This window comes from Microplitis mediator, chromosome 9 (assembly GCF_029852145.1).
Source record: "Microplitis mediator isolate UGA2020A chromosome 9, iyMicMedi2.1, whole genome shotgun sequence".
Taxonomy (NCBI): domain Eukaryota; kingdom Metazoa; phylum Arthropoda; class Insecta; order Hymenoptera; family Braconidae; genus Microplitis; species Microplitis mediator.
In genome coordinates this window covers 6,726,219-6,751,567 of record NC_079977.1, presented here as the reverse complement: position 1 = coordinate 6,751,567, position 25,349 = coordinate 6,726,219, and the positions used below count along the sequence as shown (strand labels likewise).

The window sequence follows — 25,349 nt, the reverse complement described above, 5'->3', positions numbered from 1 at the left end:
TTATTTTATAAGATATATATATGTATATTTAAGAGAGTTGTATGTTGGTAAAGTACTAATGAGTACGGTATGAATACCCGCCGCTAATTGTATGATAAAACAAATCAGTAAAATATATATAAGCAAAGTAAAATAAGTACCCTGATAGCCAAGTTGGCCGCAACTTGTCGACAACCTACTGCCGCAACCTGTCACCAAGTTGGCCGCAAAAGTTGGCATTTCCATAAGTTGACGGCAACTTTCCGAGAAACTTGTCGACAACTTTCAGCTCGTGTAACTGTTGACTACGAGCTGTCAACAAGTTGCTCAGAAACTTGATGACAGGTTGCGGCAGTATTGTCGCTAAGTTTCTGAGAAACTTGTAGCCAACTCGTAGTCAACAGTTACACGAGCTAAAAGTTGTCGACAACTTGTCGTCAAGTTGGTCGCAACTCAAGTACACCAACTTTTTAATCGGAAACTCTGGCTATCAGGGTATTTAGTAGAAGTAGTGCCAGCGCCTCTGGTGAGAATATAGGTTAACACGTCACGTACATAGCTAAGTACATCAAGCTGAGGGAGAAATAAAGACTTAAAAAGTGATTGTGAAAGCTGGAGCTAAATAAATTCTGCGTAATTAAAAATCTCCCTAAACACCTTAATTAACTCTCATAAATAAAAAACTACCAACAAACGATAATAGCCACAGTGTCATATATTATTACAAGCAAGGCAACGAGTAAAATCTTAGCAATGGCGACTTGACCCCACAAAGAATGGAACACTTTGCTCAACATCGACATTACTCACTATCTCGAGGTACTTTTATCATTTTTTAACCCACTTCTCTTTATTGCCCATCAACCAGCATCTATTTCATCATCTCCATCTCCATCAACCCTCGAAATCCATAATTATTCATTTTCATTTAATTATTAATCCTATTCCTCAGCATGCTTTTATCGTATATCTATATATACATCCATATACATGTATATATATATATATATATATATATATATATATATATATATATAAAGTATACTTATATATACCAGCAATTACAATCGTCATGCAAAACATCTCCCCTCTTTTTAAAATTCATTGTCATACATTTTTATCCAGACTTACTAAGTATCTAATAAAATTATTTTTACATTTATCTATAGACATCTTCAAATATATTTAAATATATATATTTATACAAGACCATCTGGATCATGTATACTTAAAAAAAAAAAAAATGGATATATATATATCTATAAACTGTATACACATATATATTTATCAGATATTGCAACATATATAGTAAATCCTTGGCATGAAAGTGGAGCCAAAATATTTCACCCGAGGTCTTTGTCATTAAAAAAAATTTTTTTTTTTACAGATTGTCTTTTCGAGTCTAATTAAAAAGCCATAAAGGTAATTAGTGAATAAATCGTTTCCTTTATGGGTAAACCTCGTAACTATTTTTTTTTTCATAATTAAAATTATGATATTTATTTATTTATTTATGCCAATTGGCTTATACATCTTATTTAAGTATACAAAAGTATGTACCTGAAGATCGGAACGTTTTTCGCACAAGAAAAAAAAATTAGAAAGTAAAAAGTCTAGTGGATGACGAGATTTTTGAAATATTTCGTATTTACAGTTGAAAAATTAGTGTTAAATTTAACACAAATCACATGTCTGAAACGGTCCACTTAATTATTACTTGTGTCAAACAACAATACAGGTTTAAAACTTGTTAAGATCAGATAACACATTCAATTTTAGTTGAGTTTACACTTGAAGGTGTCAAATAATTGACACAAAATACTTAACCATTGAATTTTTATACACAGACACACAAAATTTTCAACTGTGTAGATGTTGGTGTGTCAGCCGAAAATCTCAGGCCGTCTCCAACCTCTAAAACTACACATAAGCAGTCAAATTACATAAATTTTTTTCATTTTCGTTGCATGAAAAACGTTTCGATATTCAGATATACAAAAGTAGTGTTCAATAAAACACTGGACAGAATGAGAATATAATAAAATATACTATTTTATAATACATGGTATGAAATTTGGTGTTAAATTAAATAAAAATCGTGTGTTGCAGTCTACACAAATTTTTGTGTCGATTCAACACATTGCGTTTGTGTTGATCTTTAACACAAATTTTATGTTGAATAATTGAACACAAAATCTGTTATTTTGACAGAAAATTTTTGTAAATTTAACAGACTTTTCGTGTTAAAATTAACTAATTAATATGAGCACATAACCTAATCAACTCAAGTAAACTGATCTGCCATTAGTACAACTTTTGTCAATTTAGCAAACAATCAGTTCGATTCTCGTAATTTTTCTAAAAAACGGAGCTATGAATTATCCTCCCGTAAAATGAGAATAATAAAATCATTGTGTTGAAAATCAACACAAAATATTTAACACAAATGCACAAAATTTTTAACTGTGTAGTGACGTACAATATTTTTTATTTTTGTTGAAAAACGTGATAAAGAATCACTAGAAAAATTTATGGAAGCACAATAATCGTTAACTGAATTCGCTCTCCTGTTTCTCGATCCATAGTGCGCGTAGATCTTTGATGATTGAGTTATACTCAACCTGTATGATCTCAAACCTGGTTTATTACAGACAATGTGGTTATTTACAGTTTTGTAGAAATATAAGATCAGCAACTTCCTTTCTAGGAGAGTTTGTTGATCTTAAATTGATCATACACTTCTTCGACTTTTATATTTAATCCCTTAGTTCGCATATCGTACTGATATTGCGTAAAAAAAGCTTCAAATTGTAATTTAATGTTCGAGAGAATTTTGAATTTTAATATTTCCATAAACGCACGTGTAGCAGAATAAATGTTTTGATGTACCTGAAGATCGGAACGTTTTTCATGCAACGAAAATGAAAATATTTCATGAAATTTGTGTCTAAAGGCGACTTAAGGGTTAGTTAGAGATGGCCTGTCATTTTCGGGTGACGTGTGAAACATTTCCGAAATCTAGATCCAGTAGATTTTTTACAAATTCGAATTTTTCAGTTACAAGGTTTACCCAGAAAGGGGACAATATGGTGAATAAATATTTGTTAACAATAAAATATATTAATATATATTTGTTTATATAATAATTTAGATGGCAGAAGTTGATCCAGAGACGTTACTGGAGTGGCTTAGCATGGGCCAGGGAGATGAACGAGACATGCAGCTGATAGCTTTGGAGCAATTATGCATGTTGCTGTTGATGAGCGACAATGTTGACCGGTGCTTCGAGATCTGTCCACCGCGAACATTTTTACCGGCGCTCTGTCGTATTTTTTTGGACGAGCACGCGCCTGATAGTGTCCTGGAAGTGACAGCACGGGCAATAACTTACTATCTTGATGTATCAGCGGAATGTACGCGACGAGTGGTCGCCATGGAGGGCGCAGTCAAGGCGATTTGCGGACGACTGTCAGGTGCAGCTTTGGGATCACGAGCTAGTCGTGATTTAGCAGAGCAGTGCATTAAAGTACTGGAGTTGGTTTGTGCACGAGAAGCTGGAGCAGTATTTGAAGCTGGAGGTCTTCCGTGTGCCTTGGGATTTATCAGGGAAAATGGAGCGCGTGTTCATCGTGACACATTACACTCAGCGATGGCCGTTGTGTCAAGACTCTGTGGTAAAGTAGAGCCTCAGGATAAAACGCTTCCCGATTGCGTGGAAGCCTTGTCAACTTTACTGAGACACGAAGACGCTCACGTGGCTGACGGCGCGCTGCGTTGCTTTGCATCACTCGCAGATCGTTTTTCACGACGTGGAACAGATCCAGCACCGCTGGCATCCAATGGATTAGTGTCAGAACTTCTCTACAGATTATCAAATGCAGCGGGACCAGGTACTTCAGTAGCAGCAGCTGCCAATAATCCCAAAACACCGCCACCTTCTACAACATCATCAACGATACCAGCACCCGAGCCCAAGTCCTGTGCGTCAGTTTCCACCATCATAAGTCTTTTGTCCACATTGTGCCGTGGATCTCCATCAATAACTCATGATTTGTTGCGGTCAGAGTTGCCTGATGCCATTGAAAAAGCTTTGAAAGGCGACGAGAGATGTGCATTGGACTCAATGCGACTTGTAGATTTACTTCTCGTATTATTATTTGAAGGAAGATCTGCATTAGGTCGCGGTGGAGCCGTTGGAGGACCATCTGGGCCTCTTTTGCCTCGTCTACGTCGGCTAGACAGCGCTGGGGAAAAATCACACCGTCAATTAATCGATTGCATCCGTTCTAAAGACACTGATGCACTGATAGAAGCAATCGACACTGGAGGTATTGAAGTAAATTTTATGGATGACGTAGGACAGACTTTATTGAACTGGGCATCGGCATTTGGAACTCAGGAAATGGTCGAGTTTCTTTGCGATCGAGGTGCTGATGTTAATAAAGGACAGCGGTCATCTAGCCTACACTACGCCGCGTGTTTCGGCAGACCCGCTATTGCCAAAGTATTATTAAGACATGGTGCCAATCCGGATCTGCGCGATGAAGACGGCAAGACCCCGCTGGACAAAGCTCGTGAACGTGTTGATGAAGGCCACAGAGAAGTTGCCGCTATTTTACAGAGCCCTGGTGAATGGATGCTCCCACCGAGCAATCAAGAACACAGAAAGCAAGACAGTGATGTTGATAGTGAGTTCACGGAACCTAAAGGCGACCCTGAGATGGCGCCGGTTTATTTGCGGAGACTTTTACCTGTTTTTTGTGCCACATTTCAGTCGACTATGTTACCTAGTGTGCGGAAGGCTAGTTTAAGTTTGATACGTAAGATGGTTCATTATATACAGGCTGATCTGCTTGTTGAGACTTGTGGATCTGACAAAACTGCTGGATGCGGTGCTATGCTCGTTGAAGTTATCGCAAATGTTCTTGATAATGAGGTAATTTTTGTTAATCTTTTTTTTACAGGCTGTAGCACACCTCAAACGGTATCGGTGTGATCTCGCTTTGCTATTTTTTTTTTTTTTTTATACACTTGCTTTTATAGTAAACAGAGTTCATAGAACCATGTCATGGATTAGAGATATAGGATTTCAAAAGATACATTTACGAGTTTAGAATTAGTTGTAGGTAAACATGTAATCAGCTTTTTTGTAGGAAATTTAATTGCTTACAAAAAAGGTCCCAATGAATTTTACTCTATTTTGAATAGTTTGTCCGTAATTTAAATTTAAAAATTCAAAATAGAAATTCACTGTAAAAATTTTGAATTTGAACTTTTAGATTATTTTTGTGGATTAAGGATTGGTTTTTGGTAAAAATGTTATCAGGACTTTTTTGTAGGAAATTTAATTGTCTACAAAAAAGGTCTCAGTACACTTAACTCTATTTTGAATATTTTGTCCGTAATTTAAACTTAAAGATTCAAAGTCAAAGTTTAATATAAAAATATTGAATTTGAACTTTTAAATTATTTTTATGGACTAAGGGTTGATTTTTGGTAAAAATATAATCAGAGCTTTTTTGTAGGAAATTTAATTGTCTACAAAAAGGTCTCAATGAACTTCAATCTATTTTGAATACTTTATCTGTAATTCGAATTTAAAGATTAAAAGTCGAAATTCGATACAAAAATTTTTAATTTGAACTTTTAGATTATTTTTGTGGATTAAGGGCTGATCTTTAGTAAAAATGTAATCAGGATTTTCTCGTAGGAAATTTAATTGTCTACAAAAAGGTCTCAATGAACTTCAATCTATTTTGAATACTTTGTCTGTAATTCGAATTTAAAGATTAAAAGTCGAAATTCGATACAAAAATTTTTAATTTGAACTTTTAGATTATTTTTGTGGATTAAGGGCTGATCTTTAGTAAAAATGTAATCAGGATTTTCTCGTAGGAAATTTAATTGTCTACACAAAAGGTCTCAATGAATTTCACTCTATTTTCATTATTTATCCAACCAATTAAATTTTAAAAACAAATCGAAATCGGAAGTAATCAGATTTTCGCGCAAAAATGAATTCTTTCGAAAGATTTCCACGGGTCACGGGTTAATTTCACATAAATATACTAAAATATCTATGTTTTTTTTTTTATAAAATAAAATTCCCTATAAAAAAGGTCTCAATCAACAGAACTCTATTTTTATCATTATTCTCCCAATTAAAATAAAAAGAATCGCGATAAAAATCGTTTGAGGTGTGTAAATAAATAATTCCTCGTTTTAGTCGCCACGTAACTGCGTAAAGGGAAGTCAGGCATGCAGGCAGACGCTTAAATAAAAAAATTAAGATAGACAAGCTAAATTGTTTGCAGGATTTTGAGATAAAACCGACGCCACCACCGCCTCCACCTCTCAAGTTGATTGTTGGTCCCAAATTGCCCTGCCTTCGCAAGTCTACTTCTACTTCTTCCAGTTCCCAGAACTACATTATTGATAAAACGGTAGTAGCATCCGTAGTTTCTTTTCAAGTTCACCTAGCAAAGCTCAACAGCAACAACTACCAACAATTACCAACTACCAATTACCAATTGCCACTCAATACATTGTCGTTTATTCCCGCGAGTAACACTCGTCACTTGTATTAATTCTATTTTGTGGAGGTGGAAAGAGTTACTTAATTATTTTACTACTGTTTAATTTAATATTTTATTAACTATTAAATATAATTCCCAGTTGTCCCTAATTACACTTGTTTACTAGCAAATAAATAATTTAATACGAGGCTGAGCTTCTCAAAGGACACGAATGTTCTCTGCCTGCAAGCCTATTCGTTTATAAATATTTTTAAATTTGTTTTTTTACTTTTATTTAATGAAATATTATTTTTTTTGCTTGCCTAAGTCTTGTAATTAATTTAATTAACAATTGTTTGCTAATATATTTTTGTTTAATAACTTAATTGTAGGAAGACGAAGACGGACACTTGATAATATTGCAAATGATCCAAGACCTGATGATGAAGGGCAAAGATGAATTTCTCGAACACTTTGCGCGTCTTGGAGTTTTCTCTAAAGTTGCGGCACTCGCGGGACCGCAGGACTCGCCAGCTGAACCGGAAAATGAACCTGCTGCGACGGCGACTGCTTTGGTTACTGGTGATGAACATAAACCAGAAGATGCACGAGAGTTGCTGGTGGGTCGCGCTTATCACTGGAGAGACTGGTGCATTTGCCGCGGTCGCGACTGTCTTTATGTTTGGTCAGATGCAGCGGCCTTGGAGTTGTCTAATGGAAGTAACGGGTGGTTCCGCTTTATTCTTGATGGAAAATTAGCTACCATGTACTCCAGCGGTAGCCCTGAAGGCGGCACTGATGCAACTGGTGAGAATTTTTTTTTTTTTTATTTTTAATTAGAAATTTTTCAATAAATTTTTTACGAGTGTGAATGTAGCAGACAGACAAATTTAAAATTATTAATAAATAGAGTAAATAATTAATGAAATTAAATTTTTTTTAAATTCGCATTTACAAAATTTTGAAATTAATAAGTGCACTTTTTATGGATAAAAGCCCCTATACCTGCTCAGTGCCATTAGTCGCTCACTTTAACTGTTTAATGCGTTTTTTATAATTTTTATAACGACAAATTTCAACTAAAAAAATTATTATTGAAAAATGAATCGTTTATTTGAGAAACCCCATGAGTCAAGAAAACAAAATTTTTCAGGAAACACAAAAAACATTTTTTTGGAAAAACTTGAGATTAAAATAATAAATAAATAATTGAATACAATAAAGTTAGCGTCTCTGAGAAAGATTCCAACAAGAAAAATTTAATTTTTTAACTGAAACTACTTGAAAATATTATTTAAAGTTGATTGACTTATGGGGTTTCTCAACCAAATGGAAAAAAAAGTTATAAAATCATTGTTTCTTTAAATGTTTCCACTCGAATCATTTATTACACTGATAAAATGAAGTATTAAATATGTATTTGAACTCTGAAACTCAGAGATTACAAAAAATTATAATTAATTTGAACATTTTAATTAGTCATATAACAGTCGACAATAAAACAACATTTGAAATTAATTTCCCAAAAAAGCGCGAATTTTAAATAAAAAAAAAAAAAAATGATTTCTGTAAAACTAAAACTGCATATGTTTATTTGAGTCATTGACTTATGGGGTTTCTCAATAAAATGAAATTGCTGTCACCCGGTTAACTTTTTTTTAAACGCTGATTTGATGCATATTTTGATTGATTTCTATGGAGGGTCATCCAAAGAACCCAAAAATGCAAAAACCCAATTTCGTAAAAAACATGACTTATGGAGTTCCTCAAATATACGATTCAATTAATTATTTGTGAATCTAAATATATTAAAATATAAGGTATCAAATTATTTTATAATAGATTATAAATTTAAATTAAGTGACTGTTTTCAAAATCGCGCTCAGCCGGGCATTTTTTACTTTAACGTTCATTCGTTAGATTAAATTTCGGTTACGTCAAATTTTTTAAGAATTTTTATAACTATATCTTATTAAATATATTTTTAAAATTCATGAAATTTTATATTATGAAAGAATAAAGTAATATAATGTATAAATTATTTGTCCAAATCAATAAACTTATCATAGTTTAATTGATATTGTCTTTGAGCGACTATAGGGCCATGTGTTGGTCGAGTAATGGGGCATCACAACTTTTAGTGAGCGACTATGGGTACACTCAAGGACCTTATTTAAAAAATTAATAATAATTAATTATCAACATTATTCTTCAAACTTAAACTTTATTCTAATACTTGAAACTACAAATAATAACTATAAAAAAAATGGTTTTTCATTTATTTAATCATTTATGTTGTGTGATTTAAACTCATTCCAATTAAAAGTGAGCGGGTATAGGGGCTTTTACCTCATTTTTTTTTAATTATTTCCTCTATTTATTTATAAGTTTAAATTTGTCTGGTGTCTGCTACATTCACACTCGTAAATTTTTTTTTTATTTTATTTTATTTACATCGTTAAGTTGATTAGAAAAATTAATAAAATTTTTTAATTTCATAAATTAATGAATAAAAAAAAAATTGTGATAAATTGAATTTTTTTTTTTATATTTAATAATTGAATGCATAGTAAAGTTTTAAATAACCGAGTTTCGAATTCTAAGTAATTTTAATCATCAATCTGCAAGTGATTAGAAGCGATTTGAATAATAATTCGTCATAAAATATCTTACAGAACTTGTTTTGTCGCGGAAAATAATAAACAGAACCACGGAACCGCGTATTTACTTTTTAGTTAAATTTTGTAATAAAAAAATTTTTTTTAAATTTAAATCTTGTCTACGAATTTTCAAATTGATGAAAAAATTGTTTTAGATTTTTTTTTTCAATCTAAATCTTGTTCACGTCTTCAAATTGATGAAAGAAATTATTATAATTTGGAATTTTTTTTAATTTGCAAAGAAAAATAAAAGTAAATATTTAAAAAATTCTTGAACTCCGAGTTCAAATAGTCGTTCGTTGTACTTTAACTTAAAAATAACCATGTTTACAAGTCTGGTATAATTTTTTCATCAATCCGCAGATGATAAAATACGATTTGAAAAAGAAAATATTTAAAAAAGATTTAGAAGAAAATTTTTTTTGCTCAATTATCAGAATGCTTCGTAATTTGAGTAAAAAATAACTTTTCCAACTTTTCTTTAAACATTTTATTTTTACCTTCAAATTCATGATAAAAAATATCAGAACCTGTCAATTAATAATAAAAAAAAAATTCAAATAACACAAAAAAATTTATTCTGTAGCTCGTTCGATTTCTTTGACGTAATTTAACTTTATAATAACAAAGTTTCCCAGTCTGAAATATTTTTTTTCCATTAATCTAAAAATTTGTAGTTGAGATTTAAAAAAAAATCATGATACTGAAGTTAGCCGACGTCAAATAATTTTTAAAATTTTTTCAAAACAACAAACTATAAGAAAAAAATATTTTTAAAAATTGCTCTTTTAGTTTTTTAAATTTTCTACACGTGCATTTTTTTTTAGAGTTCATTATTTTTTTTTTTAATTGATTTTTTGAAAAAAAAACCAATATTGTTAATTGTCTGTTAACTTCAGGATCATAAAAAATCGTCACTAAAAAATTTTGAATAAAAATTTTTTTCACTTGTTAGCTTTAATATTTAAATAGACATTTAATTTGCAGTTTATTTAAATAATAATAATTATTTTGAATCATTAGTTGAATAAAATTTGTAATTAACTAAATAGTGTGGAAATTAGCTTAGAAAATAACAATTTTTTTTGACTAACTGCCAACAGGAAAAGGGAGAAACACAGAATCGCTTACAACAGAAGGTGGGTATCTACTTGAAAATCATAAATCATTATTAATTAATTAATTTAAATTAATTACACATTATTTGTTGCTCATATGCATTAAATTAACGCGTTAATTAATGAATTAATTAATTGATTTATATAATTGTTAACTTATTGGTTGAATGACTAATGATTGGTTTGTAAATTTAAAAGTAATGGCGTCGATTGCAGAGAGTCGTGGAGAATTTTTGGAAAAATTACAACGTGCACGTGGACAAGTTAAACCTAATACTGTAAGTCAACCTGTGCTTTCAAAGCCTGGTCCCACACGTTTAGTTGTGGGTAACTGGGCACTTTCAAGTCGCAAAGAATGCGAAATGTGTATTCATAATAGCGACGGGCAGCAACAAGCAACTATTTTACGCGAAGATCTGCCTGGATTTATTTTCGAGTCTAATCGCGGTACTAAACATTCGTTTACTGCCGAAACTAGTTTAGGTATGAGTCAATATTTTTTTTTTTTATTTTATAGTAAAGAGACTGGTAGCTTTCAAACTGAACCGTACAATTTTTTTATTTCAACTTTTTTTTTTTTTTGTAAAATAAAAAAACTAGCGACTTCCAGTTTGGATTTAAAAATTATTTAATTATTTTTATTAAAATTTTTTTTTATGGAAATTTTACAAAAATTAGTCGAGTCGCATTACAGGTGTCATAAGAAAGCAAAAAAATTTTTTTTATCTATCAATGAATTTTTTATTTGAGGAAGACCACTAGTGTGACCGCTTGAAAAAAAATGACTTTTGGGAATTTTTTTAAAGAAAACTACTGCATGGAATGTTTTAATGTTTTAAGGGTATATTCGTGGATATATAATAAATACACGATAAAATTTTTGGACCAAAAAATTCAAAATTCAGCGAATTATTTACAATCTTCCGCTCAAAAAAAAAAGTCCCTACTGCAGTGATAGCGACCTGCGCAGTGCCGGAAATAAAAAAAACCAAAAAGTTTATTAAACTACAAGATATTTTCCGTACCGTGACCCTCGGGTTAAGAAAAAAATTTAAATTTAACAAAATGGCCGAGTTTTAAAAAAAATTTCAAATTTCGCGCGAAATTTTGATGATTTTTGGCCTGACAAAATTACATTTTTGATTCGATCGAAAAACTGGAGGTTCATGATGCGTAGAAACATATAAAAGAAGCTGCAGTATGAGTGTGAATGTAGCAGACACCAGACAAATTTAAAATTATTAATAAATAGAGTAAATAATTTAAAAAATATTTATAAATATGTACTTATTAATCTAAAATTTTTTAAATGCGCATTTTTAAAAATTTAATTTTATCAATTATTTTCTTTATTTGTTGATAATTTTAAATTTGTCTGATGTCTGCTACATTCACACTCATACTGCAGTTCGAATCAAATCGACCAGATGATTTGTCTTCGAGTCATAGATGCAGCAATTTTGAAAAATGTATTTTCGAGAACCGATAAGCGGCTGCTCTTCAGATGGCTGTATCTCAAAATAACTATTCAAAATATGCACTAGACATTTCAATATGTTATTTTTGAAGCTGTAGACTATCGAAATATGCAAAAAAAAATTGATTTTTCAAAATTTTACACTAGTGGTCTCCCTTAAAAATATAAAAATATATTTATGGTTCCCATAATCTATCCCAAGAACAATAAGCTCGTACGTCTACAAAAATTTAAAATTATTTCTTTTCTATTTTTAAATTTCTCTATAAAAAGTTCATCGATTGGTCATAAATAATTTTTTTCTTCGCCCTTATACTTTTTCAATGACATTTTAGGAATCTGTAACCCGATTTATTTTTATTAATTTAATTTTACAATTAAAAAAAAAAAAAGAATAAAAATTTATGTAATTGAAATAGTCCACAAAATCTAAAAAATGTAAATTTAATCCAATTATGTTTAAAGACAGCAGTCTCTTGATGAAATAAATAAATAACAATAAATAAATAAAATAATTAAAATGTAAATTAGGTCCGGATTTCGCAGCAGGATGGGCAGGAAAGCGTGGCAAGCGTCTGAGATCAAAGATAGAAGCCATAAAGCAAAAAGTTAAAACCCAAGCACAAGAAATATACGAGAATTATTTCAAAGCAGCACAAGCTCAGCCGCGCGGAGTAGTGGCCAAGTTAGCAGCGATAGTAAATCAAATAGACAAAGCATATCAGAAGCAGTTGTCCGGCAATCGGGAGTGGCGCAGCGTTCTCCAGTCAGCTTTAGAAGAATTGAAGATGTTGTTGAACGAGGAAGGCCGCGTATCAGCTTACGAATTGCATTCCAGTGGACTCGTGCAGTCGCTGCTAGGCCTCCTGGCCAGTCCTTCTAGCCCCCAAGTTACCACAGTAAGAGCCAACCGCATGCGTCTCCAGCGGATAGCCGTCTTCAAGAGCTGCTTCAAAGCCAAAGACACAAATGACGGCAACTCGGCCAAAGTGTTGGTCCAGAAACTGGTCTCAGTTCTCGAGTCAATTGAAAAGTTACCCGTATATCTCTACGACACACCTGGATCTGGATACGGGCTACAGATTCTTACCCGCCGGCTGCGTTTCCGTCTTGAACGCGCCCCCGGTGAGTCCTCGCTCATCGACAGGTCCGGCCGTAGCCTTAAAATGGAACCACTCAGCACAATCCAGCAGCTGGAGAACCACTTGCTGAAGATGATAGCAAAGCAGTGGCACGACCACGACCGAACGACATTTACGTTCGTTAAAAAACTTAAAGAAGGCAACAAGATGACCTTTCAGTACTCACACGATTTTGATGAGAACGGAGTCCTCTTCTGGATCGGTACCAATGCTAAGACCAGTCCCGAGTGGGTCAATCCCGGTCAGTATGGTCTAGTAGTCGTGACATCTAGTGACGGGCGCAGTTTACCTTACGGACATCTAGAGGATATTTTAAGTCGCGACCAGAGTGCGTTGAATTGTCATACCAACGATGACAAGCGCGCATGGTTTTCTATTGATCTAGGAGTTTGGCTGATACCCAGCGCGTATTCACTGAGACATGCCCGCGGCTATGGAAAGAGCGCTCTCAGAAACTGGATGTTCCAGGCATCTAAAGATGGAGTAACTTGGACGACTTTGTATACGCATATTGATGACTGCTCACTAAATGAACCCGGCAGCACCGCAACCTGGACTTTGGAACCACCTGGTGATGAAAGTCAGGGCTGGAGACATTTACGGCTCCAACAAACTGGCAAGAACGCTTCTGGGCAGACTCATTATTTGTCAGTATCTGGTTTTGAGGTTTACGGAGAAGTGACAGGAGTGTGCGAAGATCTAGGCCGAGCTGCAAGAGAAGCCGAAGCTGGAGTAAGACGTCAAAGACGGCTGATAAAGTCACAAGTTTTGAAACATTTAGTTGCCGGGGCCCGCGTCGCTCGTGGATTAGACTGGAAGTGGAAAGACCAAGACGGAGTACCTGCAGGCGAAGGTTCAATCACTGGAGAGCTTCACAACGGATGGATCGACGTAACCTGGGACCACGGGGGCTCGAACTCCTACCGCATGGGCGCTGAGGGAAAGTACGATCTGCGATTAGTTGGTACTAGTTTAGATGGAGAAAATAAAAATAAAAATGGATCTGGTGTTCTTACGGGTAGGAAGTCTAGCAGCACACCCAGTTTGCCGGACTGTACTGATGTCAGCATGCGTGGATCCGTTGCTTCAACTGACCAAGCAGCTAGTGCTGAAAATTTGGCAGCCAAACAAGCTGCTGAATCAATTGCCGAAAGTGTGTTGTCTGTAGCACGGGCTGAAGCTGTCGTCGCAGTAACTGGAGAAGGCGGAGCCAGCAATACTGGAGAACTTTCGGTGGTACTTCATCCGAGACCTGACACCGCAGTCACCAGCGATCTTGTCACCATCGTAGAGAGTCTTGCTCTCAACACTGACTGCCCGCCCAACAGCAACAGCAACCGCGCGTCAAGTTCCAAGCCTCTGTTTTCGACAGTGCGCGGCAACAAGGTAATATATTTTTAATTTTATTATTATTTATTTTTCTATTGGGTGTTTAATTACTAATTGTGATGATCTGATGATTTATGTGTAATTAAAATGTTGCTTTTAGCCAACAAGCGGTTTATTGAGCCTCGAAGCCTCCGAAGTACTTGATCGTCTTCGCGAAGGTGCTGACCGGTTACGTAATAACACTAACAGTTTCTTGAGTGGTGAATTACTTGGTTTAGTACCTGTTAGAATATCTGTGTCCAGCGAAACTGATGACAACTCAATGAGAATTAGACCTGTACCGCGTCACAATCCAGCTACTGATGGTACGTATTTTATTTGACTACACACTTGTAACGTCTCAATTAATAATTAAATAGACTACAGTTAATTATTACTTTGTTTAATTAATTGGTGACTAACTGCTGCATTTAGTGATGCAAAATTACCCTCAGTTTTCACTTCGATAAAGTCACAAGCAGGGTACAGAAGTTTGTGCTTAACAATAAGAATAACAGAAAAGAATTCGCCCAAATTTCTTTATATCAAAATTATGATCGCAAGCAAATTCACGTGAATTAAATTAAAAGATATATTCAAATATCGAATGCCATAAAAGAATGTTGAAATTGAGGTTGTGGAAAAAAATATGTCAATAAGACAATCAGCAAGATAATTAGCAAGACCGCCAGCAAGACAATTAAATCGTTTATTTGAGACACCCCATAAGTCAAGAAAACAAAATTTTTCAGGAAACACAAAAAACATTTTTTTGGAAAAACTTGACATTAAAATAATAAATAAATGATTGAATACAATAATGTTAGCGTCTCTGAAAAAGATTCCAACAAGAAAAATTTAATTTTTTAACTGAAACTACTTAAAAAAATTATTTAAAGTTGATTGACTTATGGCGTTTCTCAACCAAACGGAAAAAAAGTTATAAAATGATTGTTTTTTTAAATGTTTCCACTCAAATCATTTATTACACTGATAAAATGAAGTATTAAATATGTATTTGAACTCTGAAACTCAGAAATTACAAAAAATTATAATTAATTTAAACATTTTAATTAGTCATATAACAGTCAACAATAAAACAACATTTTAAATTAATTTCCCAAAAAAGCGCGAATTTTAAATAAAAAAAAAAAAAAATGATTTCTGTAAAACTAAAACTGCATATGTTTATTTGAGTCATTGACTTATGGGGTTTCTCAATTAAGTGAAATTGCTGTCACCCGGTTAATTTTTTTTTAAACGCTGATTTGATGCATATTTTGATTGATTTCTATGGAGGGACATCCAAAGAACCCAAAAATGCCAAAAACCCAATTTCGTAAAAAATATGACTTATGGGGTTTCTCAAATAAACAATTCAATTGTCTTGCTGATGGTCTTGCTAATTATCTTGCTGATTTTTTTATTGACACATTTTTTTCACAACCTCAATTTCAACATTCTTTTATGGCATTCGATATTTGAATATATCTTTTAGAAATTTCTTTGAAAAATTCGCGCGAATTTTTTTTTTTTATTCTTATTGTTGAGCACAAACTTCCGTACCCTGGTCATAAGTGAGCGATTTCTCGGCAATTAACGTAACTTTTTTTTTTGTCAATAAAATTTTTCAAATTCTTATCTCTCATTACACTGTAAAAAATTTGAGTGAACGCGGAGTGGATGACTTTTTATTTATTTAATTCCCGGAGTGAATTTCCCTCCGAAGGGAAGTTTCGGAAAATATTAATTATAAAAAAAATTACTAATATATAGTGAGCTTAGGCCTTTGATATTTTGACATTTATATTGAGTACGGAAATAATTACGAGCTCCTTTTCCATATATTCACGCGAAATGATTTTTAAATATTATAAGCAGCTGATAATAAAACTTTGACAAATATAATTCCACTGAGTCACAAACTGAGGTATGATTTACATCAATCATACCACGTGATAACATCTCATATTGTACCGAAATATAAAATACTCCCATAAAAACTATGTCACTACAGCGATTCAATAATTTAATATTTTCACTGTGTATTAAATATATGAAATTATAATTTAGTGAGTCACTAAAACATTTTATAAATTAAAAACATAATATTTTAAGTCTAATTATTAATATCTGAATGAATTATTTATTGAAATAATTATGTTTCTAATTAACAGCTGTTTCTATTAAATATAAATTTATTTAAATATTTAAACTCCGGGCCGGAGTGAATGCGGATTTAAATAAAATCCGCGTCACTCCGAAATCACTCCGCTCATAAAAAAATCCCAATTCACTCCGCATGCAGAGTGATTTTTTTTTAAACTCCGGAACTCTAAGTGACGGAGTGGATTCGGGTTGAAATAAAATCAGGATTCACTCCCGATTTTTTACAGTGTAGATGTAAAATTTTTTTTGAATAATTTTTTTACGCGCCAATTGTCATTTAATTTAAAAAATGACCTATGGACCCTAATAGCCACTTTAGCTTGAAATTAAAATTACCGAAATTTGATAACAATTTGACAGCAAAAGTTGTAAAGAAAAATTTGCGATTTATTTTTCCTTAATTTAGACGTAACTTTTTTTACTATAAAAAAATCCTAATAAAAGTTTCCTTCTATTTTTCATCAAATGTCAGTCAATTTCGGGCTTTTTCGTTTTTGACGACAATTTGTATGTATCCTTTCAAGTGAATTTGCATTCTAATTTGGGTAGTAAATTTACATCAAATTGTACAGCAACTTGTCCTGCATACAAATTGTCATCAAATACGAAAAAGCCCAAAGTTGACGGACATTCGATGAAAAATTCAAGGAAACTTTTGCTAAGCAAACTGTGCTATTAGGGGACATTTGAAACTGTCAATTAACGAGCAGTTTTTTTATTTGCATCACTTTCTAGTTGCATTATTTCAAGTAAATTAACATCACTAAATAATTTACAGAAGAAATAATTTTCTTCAAGGTCATTTTAAAGAAAATTCAATCGGGAATAAAATAAAAAATTAATCATTTTTTAATATTGATACTCTGGAACGCAATTAATTTTTTAAATTACCATTAAAAGGTCGAATAAAATTACGCTCTCAAAATTTTAAATCAAGAAATTTTTTACGGAATTAAATCTTTAAAATGACCTGCAGTAAATTTTGATTTTTTGGCTCTAATAATAAATAATTTAAAAAAAACCATAATAGCAACAAAAGAATGCAACCGAGACAAAGAAGCCACCAGTTCGTCATCACAAAATACAACCGGGGGATGTCCAGTTGTGGTTACCAATCCCATGTCCGTCTCGGTACCAAATCTCGCATGTACTGACACGAACAACACCTTGGAGACAACTGCAGCATCCGGTTTACTGGAGACATTCGCCGCAATGGCACGAAGACGTACCTTAGGTTGGTTTCCACAAAAAATTCCTCGTGTCTTACATGAATTAATTTATTAATAAATTAATAAATCAGTTAATTAATTAATTTATTTATTTGCTGACTAATTGTGTTGTGAATAATCATACTAATTAACTTGTAGGACCAGCTGGTGGACAGCACATTGCACCCAACTCAAATGTAACACAAAACACACGAGGACCGACATCAGTATCAAATTTCGTACGTTTAGCCTTGAGTTCAAACTTTACCGGGGGACTGCTAAGTACCGCACAGAGTTACCCCAGTTTAACAAGCAGCAGTCAGGTCGCTGGCAGTGGTGTCACCACGACAACTGGTGCTGGTGGTTTAGGACAAGCATTGACTATGTCATTGACCAGTACCAGCAGCGACAGTGAACAGGTGAGATTTTTTAGTTTCCTATTAAAAAAATTTTTAGGGTAGTAGTCTGGTAACTCGCGCCATTTTTCGTGCTTATTTTAGGGGCTTTTTTTAGAAGGAATAAATAAAAAGTTTCGCATTTTTAATGTTTTTATTTACATCTTAAGGAGGACCACTAGTGTGATCGCCTGAAAAAACTATTTTTAGGAATTTTTTTAAAGAAAGCTACTGCGTGGAATGTTTTAATGTTTTAAGGATATATTTGTGGATATATAGTGAATGCAAGATAAAATTTTTGGACCAAAAAATTCGGCGAGTTATTCACGATTTCCCGTTAAAAAAAAATTCTCTGCTGCAGTGATAGCGACCTGCGCAGTGCCGGAAATCAAAAAAACCAAAAAGTTTATTACACTAAAAGGTATTTATTGTACCATGACCCTCGAGCTAAGAAAAAAATTAAAATTTAATAAAATGGTGGAGTTTTTAAAAAAAATTTCAAATTTCGCGCGAAAATTTGATGATTTTTGGCCTGACAAAATTACATTTTTGATTCGATCGAAAAACTGAAGGTTCGAGGTACGTAGAAATACATATAAAAGAAACTGCAATTCAAATCAAATCGATCGGATGATTTGTCTTCGAGTCATAGATGCAGCAACTTTGAAAATGAGGGTGAATGTAGCAGACATCAGACAAATTTAAAATTATTAATAAATAGAGTAAGTAATTAATAAAATAAAACTTTTCAAAAAAATGCGCATTTAAAAAATTTTGAAATCAATAAGTGCATTTTTTCAAAATTTTATTTTTTTAATTATTCACTTTATTTATTTATAATTTTAAATTTGTCTGATGTCTGCTACATTTACACTCGTATTTTGAAAAATGTATTTTCGAGACTCGATAAGCGGCTGCTCTTCAGGTGGCTGTAACTCAAAAAAACGATCCGAGATTTGCACTAGAAATTGCAGTATGTTATTTTTGAAGGTATCGACTATCGAAATATGCAAAAAAATTGATTTTTCAAAATGTCACACTAGTGGACCCCTCAAGGTAACAAAAAAAATTTCTTTGATGAAATCAAATAATTCATTTTTATTATTATTGTAAAGTTGACGCATCAAAAAAAAGCGCGTGGATGGCCGGGGTGATATTGACTCTTGAGGACATCCGAAATTAAAAATTCTTGATCAATCTCAATCTATAGACGTCATTCTCGTCGGAACTAGGATTATTACATTTTATTGAAAAATAACAAAATGGCGGACTTTGAAAAAAAAAGTCATTTTTTTCGCATAAAAAGGTTGTAAAATGGAAAGTTAGGGGTGAAAAAAATTAATCCTAGTTTCGACGAGAACTACAAGTGTGTAGAATAGCCAGTTTAAGTTTTAGACCAATAGGTTGCATAGAAAAAAAGTTATGACCCGGGCCGACCGTAGAAACGTTGTTTCGAGATAAACGCGTTTAAAGTTTCAGTAATGTTTACTTCTACTCGTTGTAATTCCGTTCCTATTTCGAATTTCAGTTTGAAATTTTCACTGTCTATTCTCAATTGTACTTTCGAATTAAGCAAAAAAAATTTTCGATTTTTTCAATCCGAGTTACCAGACCACTCCCTTAATTATTTATCGTCTTAACTATTACTTGTATTAATTAACAATAACAATAATTAGATTTATAATTTTCAATTAATTAATAAAAGATCAATAGTCATTGATCAATCGGTAGACTTCAATTTTAATGTAATGAAAAGTTATGGCTACAGGTGAGTCTCGAAGACTTTTTGGAGTCATGTGGTGGCGTTGCTAGTTCAAGTGTCGGGGGAATACGAACAACTGGTGGCCCGACACTTCTTGGTGAGCTTGATGATGACGAAGAAGTACTGGCAGAAGAAGACGATGACAACGAAGAAAATGATCCAGAGGTAAGTTTACCAGCACGACCTTGACTTTATAAAACGGACCAATTTATTTAGCAGTAAATAATTTTACAACAGATCGATTTATTGATCCAGGACGACGACGAGGAGAATGAGGAAGAAGTTGAAGGAGGAGAGGGTGAATATGAAGAAGTTATGGTCTCTCGTAATCTTTTGGCAGCTTATATGGAAGAAGAGACACCACAGAGTACTAAGCGACGTGCTTGGGATGACGAGTTTGTACTGAAACGTCAATTTTCTGCACTGATACCCGCTTTTGATCCTCGCCCAGGTCGCACGAACATAAACCAGACAACAGATCTCGAAGTGCCCCAGCCTGGAAGTGATTTGCAGTCCAGCGTACGCGTGGGAACTCTTCCATCGCCTCGTTTATCTCTTTCACTTAAGGGTCCAGGTCTGCCGGATATACCAGACGTTGAATTGTCACTTACGGATCAAAATGCCAGCATATTCCAGGCAGTGCAAGAGCTGATGCAGATGACCGAGTTAGGAAGCCGGCAAGAGAAGTTGCGCCGTATTTGGGAACCGACTTACACGATAATTTACCGTGAGTCCAAAGATGAAGAGTCTTCAGGCCGTGCTACACCAATAGTGACTCTCTACTCAGGCAAACCAGCAGTCAGCAGTAACGCATGCACCGTCGAAGACGTTCTCCAGTTGCTGAGACACGTCTACGTACTCAGCATCACCCGGGATGACCGTAGAGATCCAACAATAAATGAAGATTCGCTAGAGTCCACCTGCTGGGTTAACCCTGACGACTTTACCTCCAAGAAAATTACCAACAAAGTGGTACAGCAGATACAAGATCCACTGGCACTTGCCGCCGGTGCTTTGCCAGCCTGGTGCGAGGAATTAGCTCGCAGCTGTCCTTTCTTGCTGCCCTTTGAAACCCGGCGGTTGTACTTCAGCTGCACAGCTTTCGGAGCCTCAAGATCCATCGTCTGGTTACAGACCCAACGTGATGCGATCCTGGAACGTCAACGCGCACCAGGACTGAGTCCCAGGCGAGATGACAGCCATGAGTTCCGCGTCGGTAGATTGAAACATGAACGAGTGAGTGTTCCACGTGGTGACAAGCTTCTAGACTGGGCAGAACAGGTTCTTAAAATCCATGCCAACCGGAAGAGTATTTTAGAAGTTGAGTTCGTTGGCGAAGAAGGAACGGGATTGGGTCCAACGCTTGAATTTTTCGCGCTAGTTGCCGCTGAGTTGCAGAAAAAAGATCTTGGACTATGGCTGTGTGATGATCATGATCAATTAGAAGGATACGCATGTCCTTCAGACGAGCAAGCAAGACCTGCTGGTTATTATGTTATCAGACCAAGCGGTTTGTTCCCTGCACCTCTACCTCAAGATTCCGAGGCTTGCGATCGCGCTGTTAGATATTTCTGGTTCCTCGGGGTCTTTTTAGCCAAAGTACTCCAAGACAATCGTCTAGTTGATCTGCCGCTGTCCAGATCATTCTTGAAGTTGATGTGTCGCGGTGATATTGCCAATAATGTTAATGAAAAGATCGGACTGACGGGAGTTACCCAGGAAAGTATGTCCTCAAGTATGGCCAGCAGTTTTATCAGCGAGGAAGGTGAGACGGATGGACTCAACTCCTTAGAACCCAGTCCCTGGTACGAGGGAATTCTCGATGTCGAGGACTTGGTGATGGTTGATCCTGTGAGAGGTGAATTTTTGAAAGAAATTCAAGCGGTTGCTTGTAGACGGGAGAGAACTATTTCTGAAGGTTGCTCGTCTTCTGATGAAGATGTTATACGTATTAATCATCCGTCCGGCACTTCTGTTGCTATTGAAGACTTGGGATTGACGATGTCTTACTCACCTGGGTCGAAAGTTTTTGGATATGACCATGAAGAACTTGTAGAAGGCGGATACGATATCGCTGTTGGTGTTGACAATGCGAGAGAGTACGCTGAGTTGACGATTAATTACTGTCTTAACAAAGGCATTGCGAGACAACTGGAGTCTTTCAAGGCAGGATTTTCTAAAGTCTTTCCTATGGAGAAGTTGCATGCCTTTAGTCCGGAGGAAGTCAGAGCTATGTTATGTGGAGAACAGAACCCGCATTGGACTAGGGAAGATCTGCTCAATTATACTGAACCCAAACTTGGATACACACGTGAAAGGTTTGTGTTAAAAAAAAAAATTTTTTATTTAAAATTGAAATTTTTGGCTTATGGTTAAACTTTGGAGTAAAAGTGGTGGTAGGATTAAATTTGTGAGATCATTTCCGGTAGATTGAGTACCCACATCGATATGTTTGAACCAAGTTTGTGTAACGGTGATTTGGGGAATTTATAAATAATTTGATGATAAATGTAAATTGATAATTAGTAACTCGTAGAAGTATACTGATGTAGGTACTCGTTTTACGTGGAATTTTATCCACTATTCAAAAACCACGTAATTTTTTTTGTCAAAAAATATTTGATAATTTTTTTTTGGATCAACGATAATTATTATTTATTATACATGGGTTAAATTTCTGAGATAATTTTATCTAGTTTGAGTACCCACATCAATATATATGCATAACAAAAAAAAAATTTTCAAAAATTCAGGAGCACGTAATTTTTTTTAAAATCACACAAAAACGATTAGCTTCCTGCTAAAAAAAATTTAATTGCGAGTAAAATGAGTACCCACATCGATATTTTTGGACCAAGTTTGTGTAACGGCAATATGGAGGATTTTTAATTAATTCAATGATTAATTTAAATTGACAATTAGTAACTCACAGAAGTATACTGATAAGGGTACTCGTTTTACGTGAAATTTTATCTACTATTCAAAAACCACGTAATTTTTTTTGTCAAAAAATATTCGATAATTTTTTTTTTTTTTGATAAACAATTATTGGTATTAATTACAAATGGGTTGAATTTCTGAGATAATTTCCTTTAGTTCGAGTACCCACATCGATATATTTGCATCGAAAAGCAAAATTTCTAGGAATTCATGAGCACATAAAATTTTTTTTAAATCACACAAAAATGACTAGTTTCTTGCTGTAGAAAATTCAATTCCGAGTAAAATGAGTACCCACATCAATATATTTAAATGAAAAATATTCAAGATGTATAAAAAAAAAATTCAATTAACAAATTAAATGATTAATGACCATTACGTCGAAGTCTATCGATGTTGGTACTCATTTAACGTGGAATTTCACCAACTTTCCAAAAAACTTACTCATAAATCTAAGAACGTAATCTAATTTCACCAAACTCGATTTTTCAGCCCCGGTTTCCAGAGATTCGTCAACGTACTTCTGTCACTAACTGGTCCCGAGCGCAAAGCCTTCTTGCAGTTCGCCACCGGATGCTCAGCTCTACCACCCGGCGGTCTCTGTAATCTGCACCCAAGACTGACAGTCGTGCGCAAAGTAGACGCCGGTTCCGGCGGTTACCCATCAGTAAATACCTGCGTCCACTATCTGAAGCTGCCCGAGTACCCAACAGAAGAAGTTTTAAAAGAGCGACTCTTGGCTGCGACACGCGAGCGAGGTTTCCACTTGAATTAAATTAACAAAATAAAATAAAATCACCTAAAATAAAATCACAATATAAATAAAAATGAAATAAAATATTATTTTTTAATTAAGTCTCAAGTGTCTCATGTGATCACGGGCCTCGTGTTTATTAAACACTTAAAATCTTTATGACTCAGTGGTACAGAATTTAATCTCACAGTTTATTATAATTAATTAATTAATTGATTAATTATTACTATTAATTTATTAATAATCCTTAATTATTATTATCAATAGGCTTTAATTTTAATCTCAAATAATTTTGAGTACTTGTAAATTTAATTGCAGCTGGTTTAATTAATTAATGGTTTTTAAAATATATATATTATTAAATTTAAATATAAATAAATATATATTTAAAGATGAAACTAATTAGGTGCTTTAACACGTTTTCGTCTTATTAATTATTATTATTATTTAATTTAATAAATATTAATTAAAAAATCTGTACTACAATAAATTAGTCACTTTATTTATTTAAAATATATTTCGTTTTCATTTGTAAAGTTTTTTACTTGATTTAATTTTTTTTTTCTTTCTTAGACGATTGTACATTAAATTACTTAATTATTAATTTTCTTATACAATTATTATTATAATATATATGGGTTTTTAAGTAATTTTATCTGCCAATAGTTTTAAAATTTATCTAAAAGCTTGAGTGTGCTGATAAATGTAAAATTAAATTTAATATAAATGAAGAATTTATTTGTATTGATAAGAAAAGAAAAAAAAAAAAAAAAAAAAAAAAAACTGTCAGATGAATATTTAAATTAAAAAAAAAATATTTGTTGCCTAATGTATGGATAATATAAATAATATATATTTAAATATGTCGACTCTTGATGTTTTGGTCCAAATTAAAAACTAGAGTTTGTTTAAATATAAATTTATTTATTGGATTTAATTAATTATTAAATATTGTCTAGCTTGTTCTTTGTAATTAAAGATAAATATAAATATAAATATTAAATTGCATCGCTTTAAAAATAAAATTAATAAATAATAAATAAATATAGAGGACAGTTTAAGTTATTATTTAAATTATAAAGATCATGAGTAATTTAATCACGTGGGTGTATGACCAAATGCGGACGGTTTTATTGAAGGAAAAAAAAATTTTCAAGAGATGAAGACTCGGTATATTGGGCACTGCATATTTGTACGATACGCTACTTAATGCTCACAGAATTAATTATTAATTATTGATTATTATTATCATTATTATTATTATTATTATTAATGAATCAATTATTTAAATATTAATATAAATACTAGAGGTAAATAGAGAAAGAAATAAAATTTTAAATGATAAGATAGTTAAGATTAATGTATTATAAATTATTATTATGATTAATTATAAATTAATATTAAAATTATTGGGGAGATGAATAAATAAAAAAATAAACATGGATTTTTTGTTTATTTTATTTCTTTTATGATTTGATGTTCGTTAAAAAAGTTTTGGCAGCTAATAGGTTCAGGTAATGAGGCCTAGCTAAGGGAGATTTCACGGAGAGAAAATAATAGTTCCAGTTCCTGTGTAGAATGGTAACCACCTGTGTAAAAAAAATTTTCGTTCATAATGAATTTAGGGCTGAATTTTATAACGAAGCTCAGATCGTGACACAAATATGACTCATCATGAATTTACTCCAACTTTTCGTCTAGTAAATCAGTATTAATTCGATAGAAACTTGACTGAATTTTTACTGAATTAAACCTTTTGTCAAATATATCGATTCAGAAATTACCAATAAACTTCTTCTATCAAGTACTTGATTGACGCAAATCAGTTTCGATTGTAAAATTAATTTAGTGAATGAACTTCG

The 25,349-nt window shown here is 33.2% G+C and overlaps 1 protein-coding gene across 14 annotated transcripts; it reads left to right on the top strand.

The window, feature by feature from the left end:
• The first annotated feature begins 525 nt into the window (after window positions 1–525).
• On the top strand, window positions 526–24,875 carry LOC130675073 (E3 ubiquitin-protein ligase HECTD1). 14 transcript variants are annotated; one of them, XM_057480549.1, is made up of 14 exons: window positions 526–798; window positions 1,367–1,401; window positions 3,131–4,915; window positions 6,294–6,422; window positions 6,887–7,301; window positions 10,258–10,293; window positions 10,489–10,755; window positions 12,281–14,277; window positions 14,381–14,585; window positions 17,459–17,662; window positions 17,796–18,055; window positions 19,788–19,958; window positions 20,049–22,111; window positions 23,226–24,875. In XM_057480549.1, exons 3-14 carry the CDS (start codon window positions 3,131–3,133, stop codon window positions 23,506–23,508), a joined length of 7,815 nt encoding a protein of 2,604 aa, XP_057336532.1. In that variant the 5' UTR covers window positions 526–798; window positions 1,367–1,401; the 3' UTR covers window positions 23,509–24,875. The 14 variants fall into 14 exon arrangements, with proteins under 14 accessions (XP_057336532.1, XP_057336530.1, XP_057336531.1 ...); XM_057480547.1 differs by having other exon boundaries at window positions 20,031–22,111; XM_057480548.1 differs by having other exon boundaries at window positions 10,471–10,755; window positions 19,800–19,958.
• The last annotated feature ends 474 nt before the right edge of the window (window positions 24,876–25,349 follow it).

What these genes read in the sequence shown, in the direction of transcription:
- LOC130675073 (XM_057480543.1), top strand. Translation starts at nt 3,131, where the DNA reads ATGGCAGAAGTTGATCCAGAGACGTTACTGGAGTGGCTTAGCATGGGC. An exon ending in CGACAGTGCGCGGCAACAAG is followed by an intron (nt 14,278 to 14,380) that starts GTAATATATTTT and finishes TGTTGCTTTTAG; the next exon opens with CCAACAAGCGGTTTATTGAG. An exon ending in CTTGGATACACACGTGAAAG is followed by an intron (nt 22,112 to 23,225) that starts GTTTGTGTTAAA and finishes TCGATTTTTCAG; the next exon opens with CCCCGGTTTCCAGAGATTCG.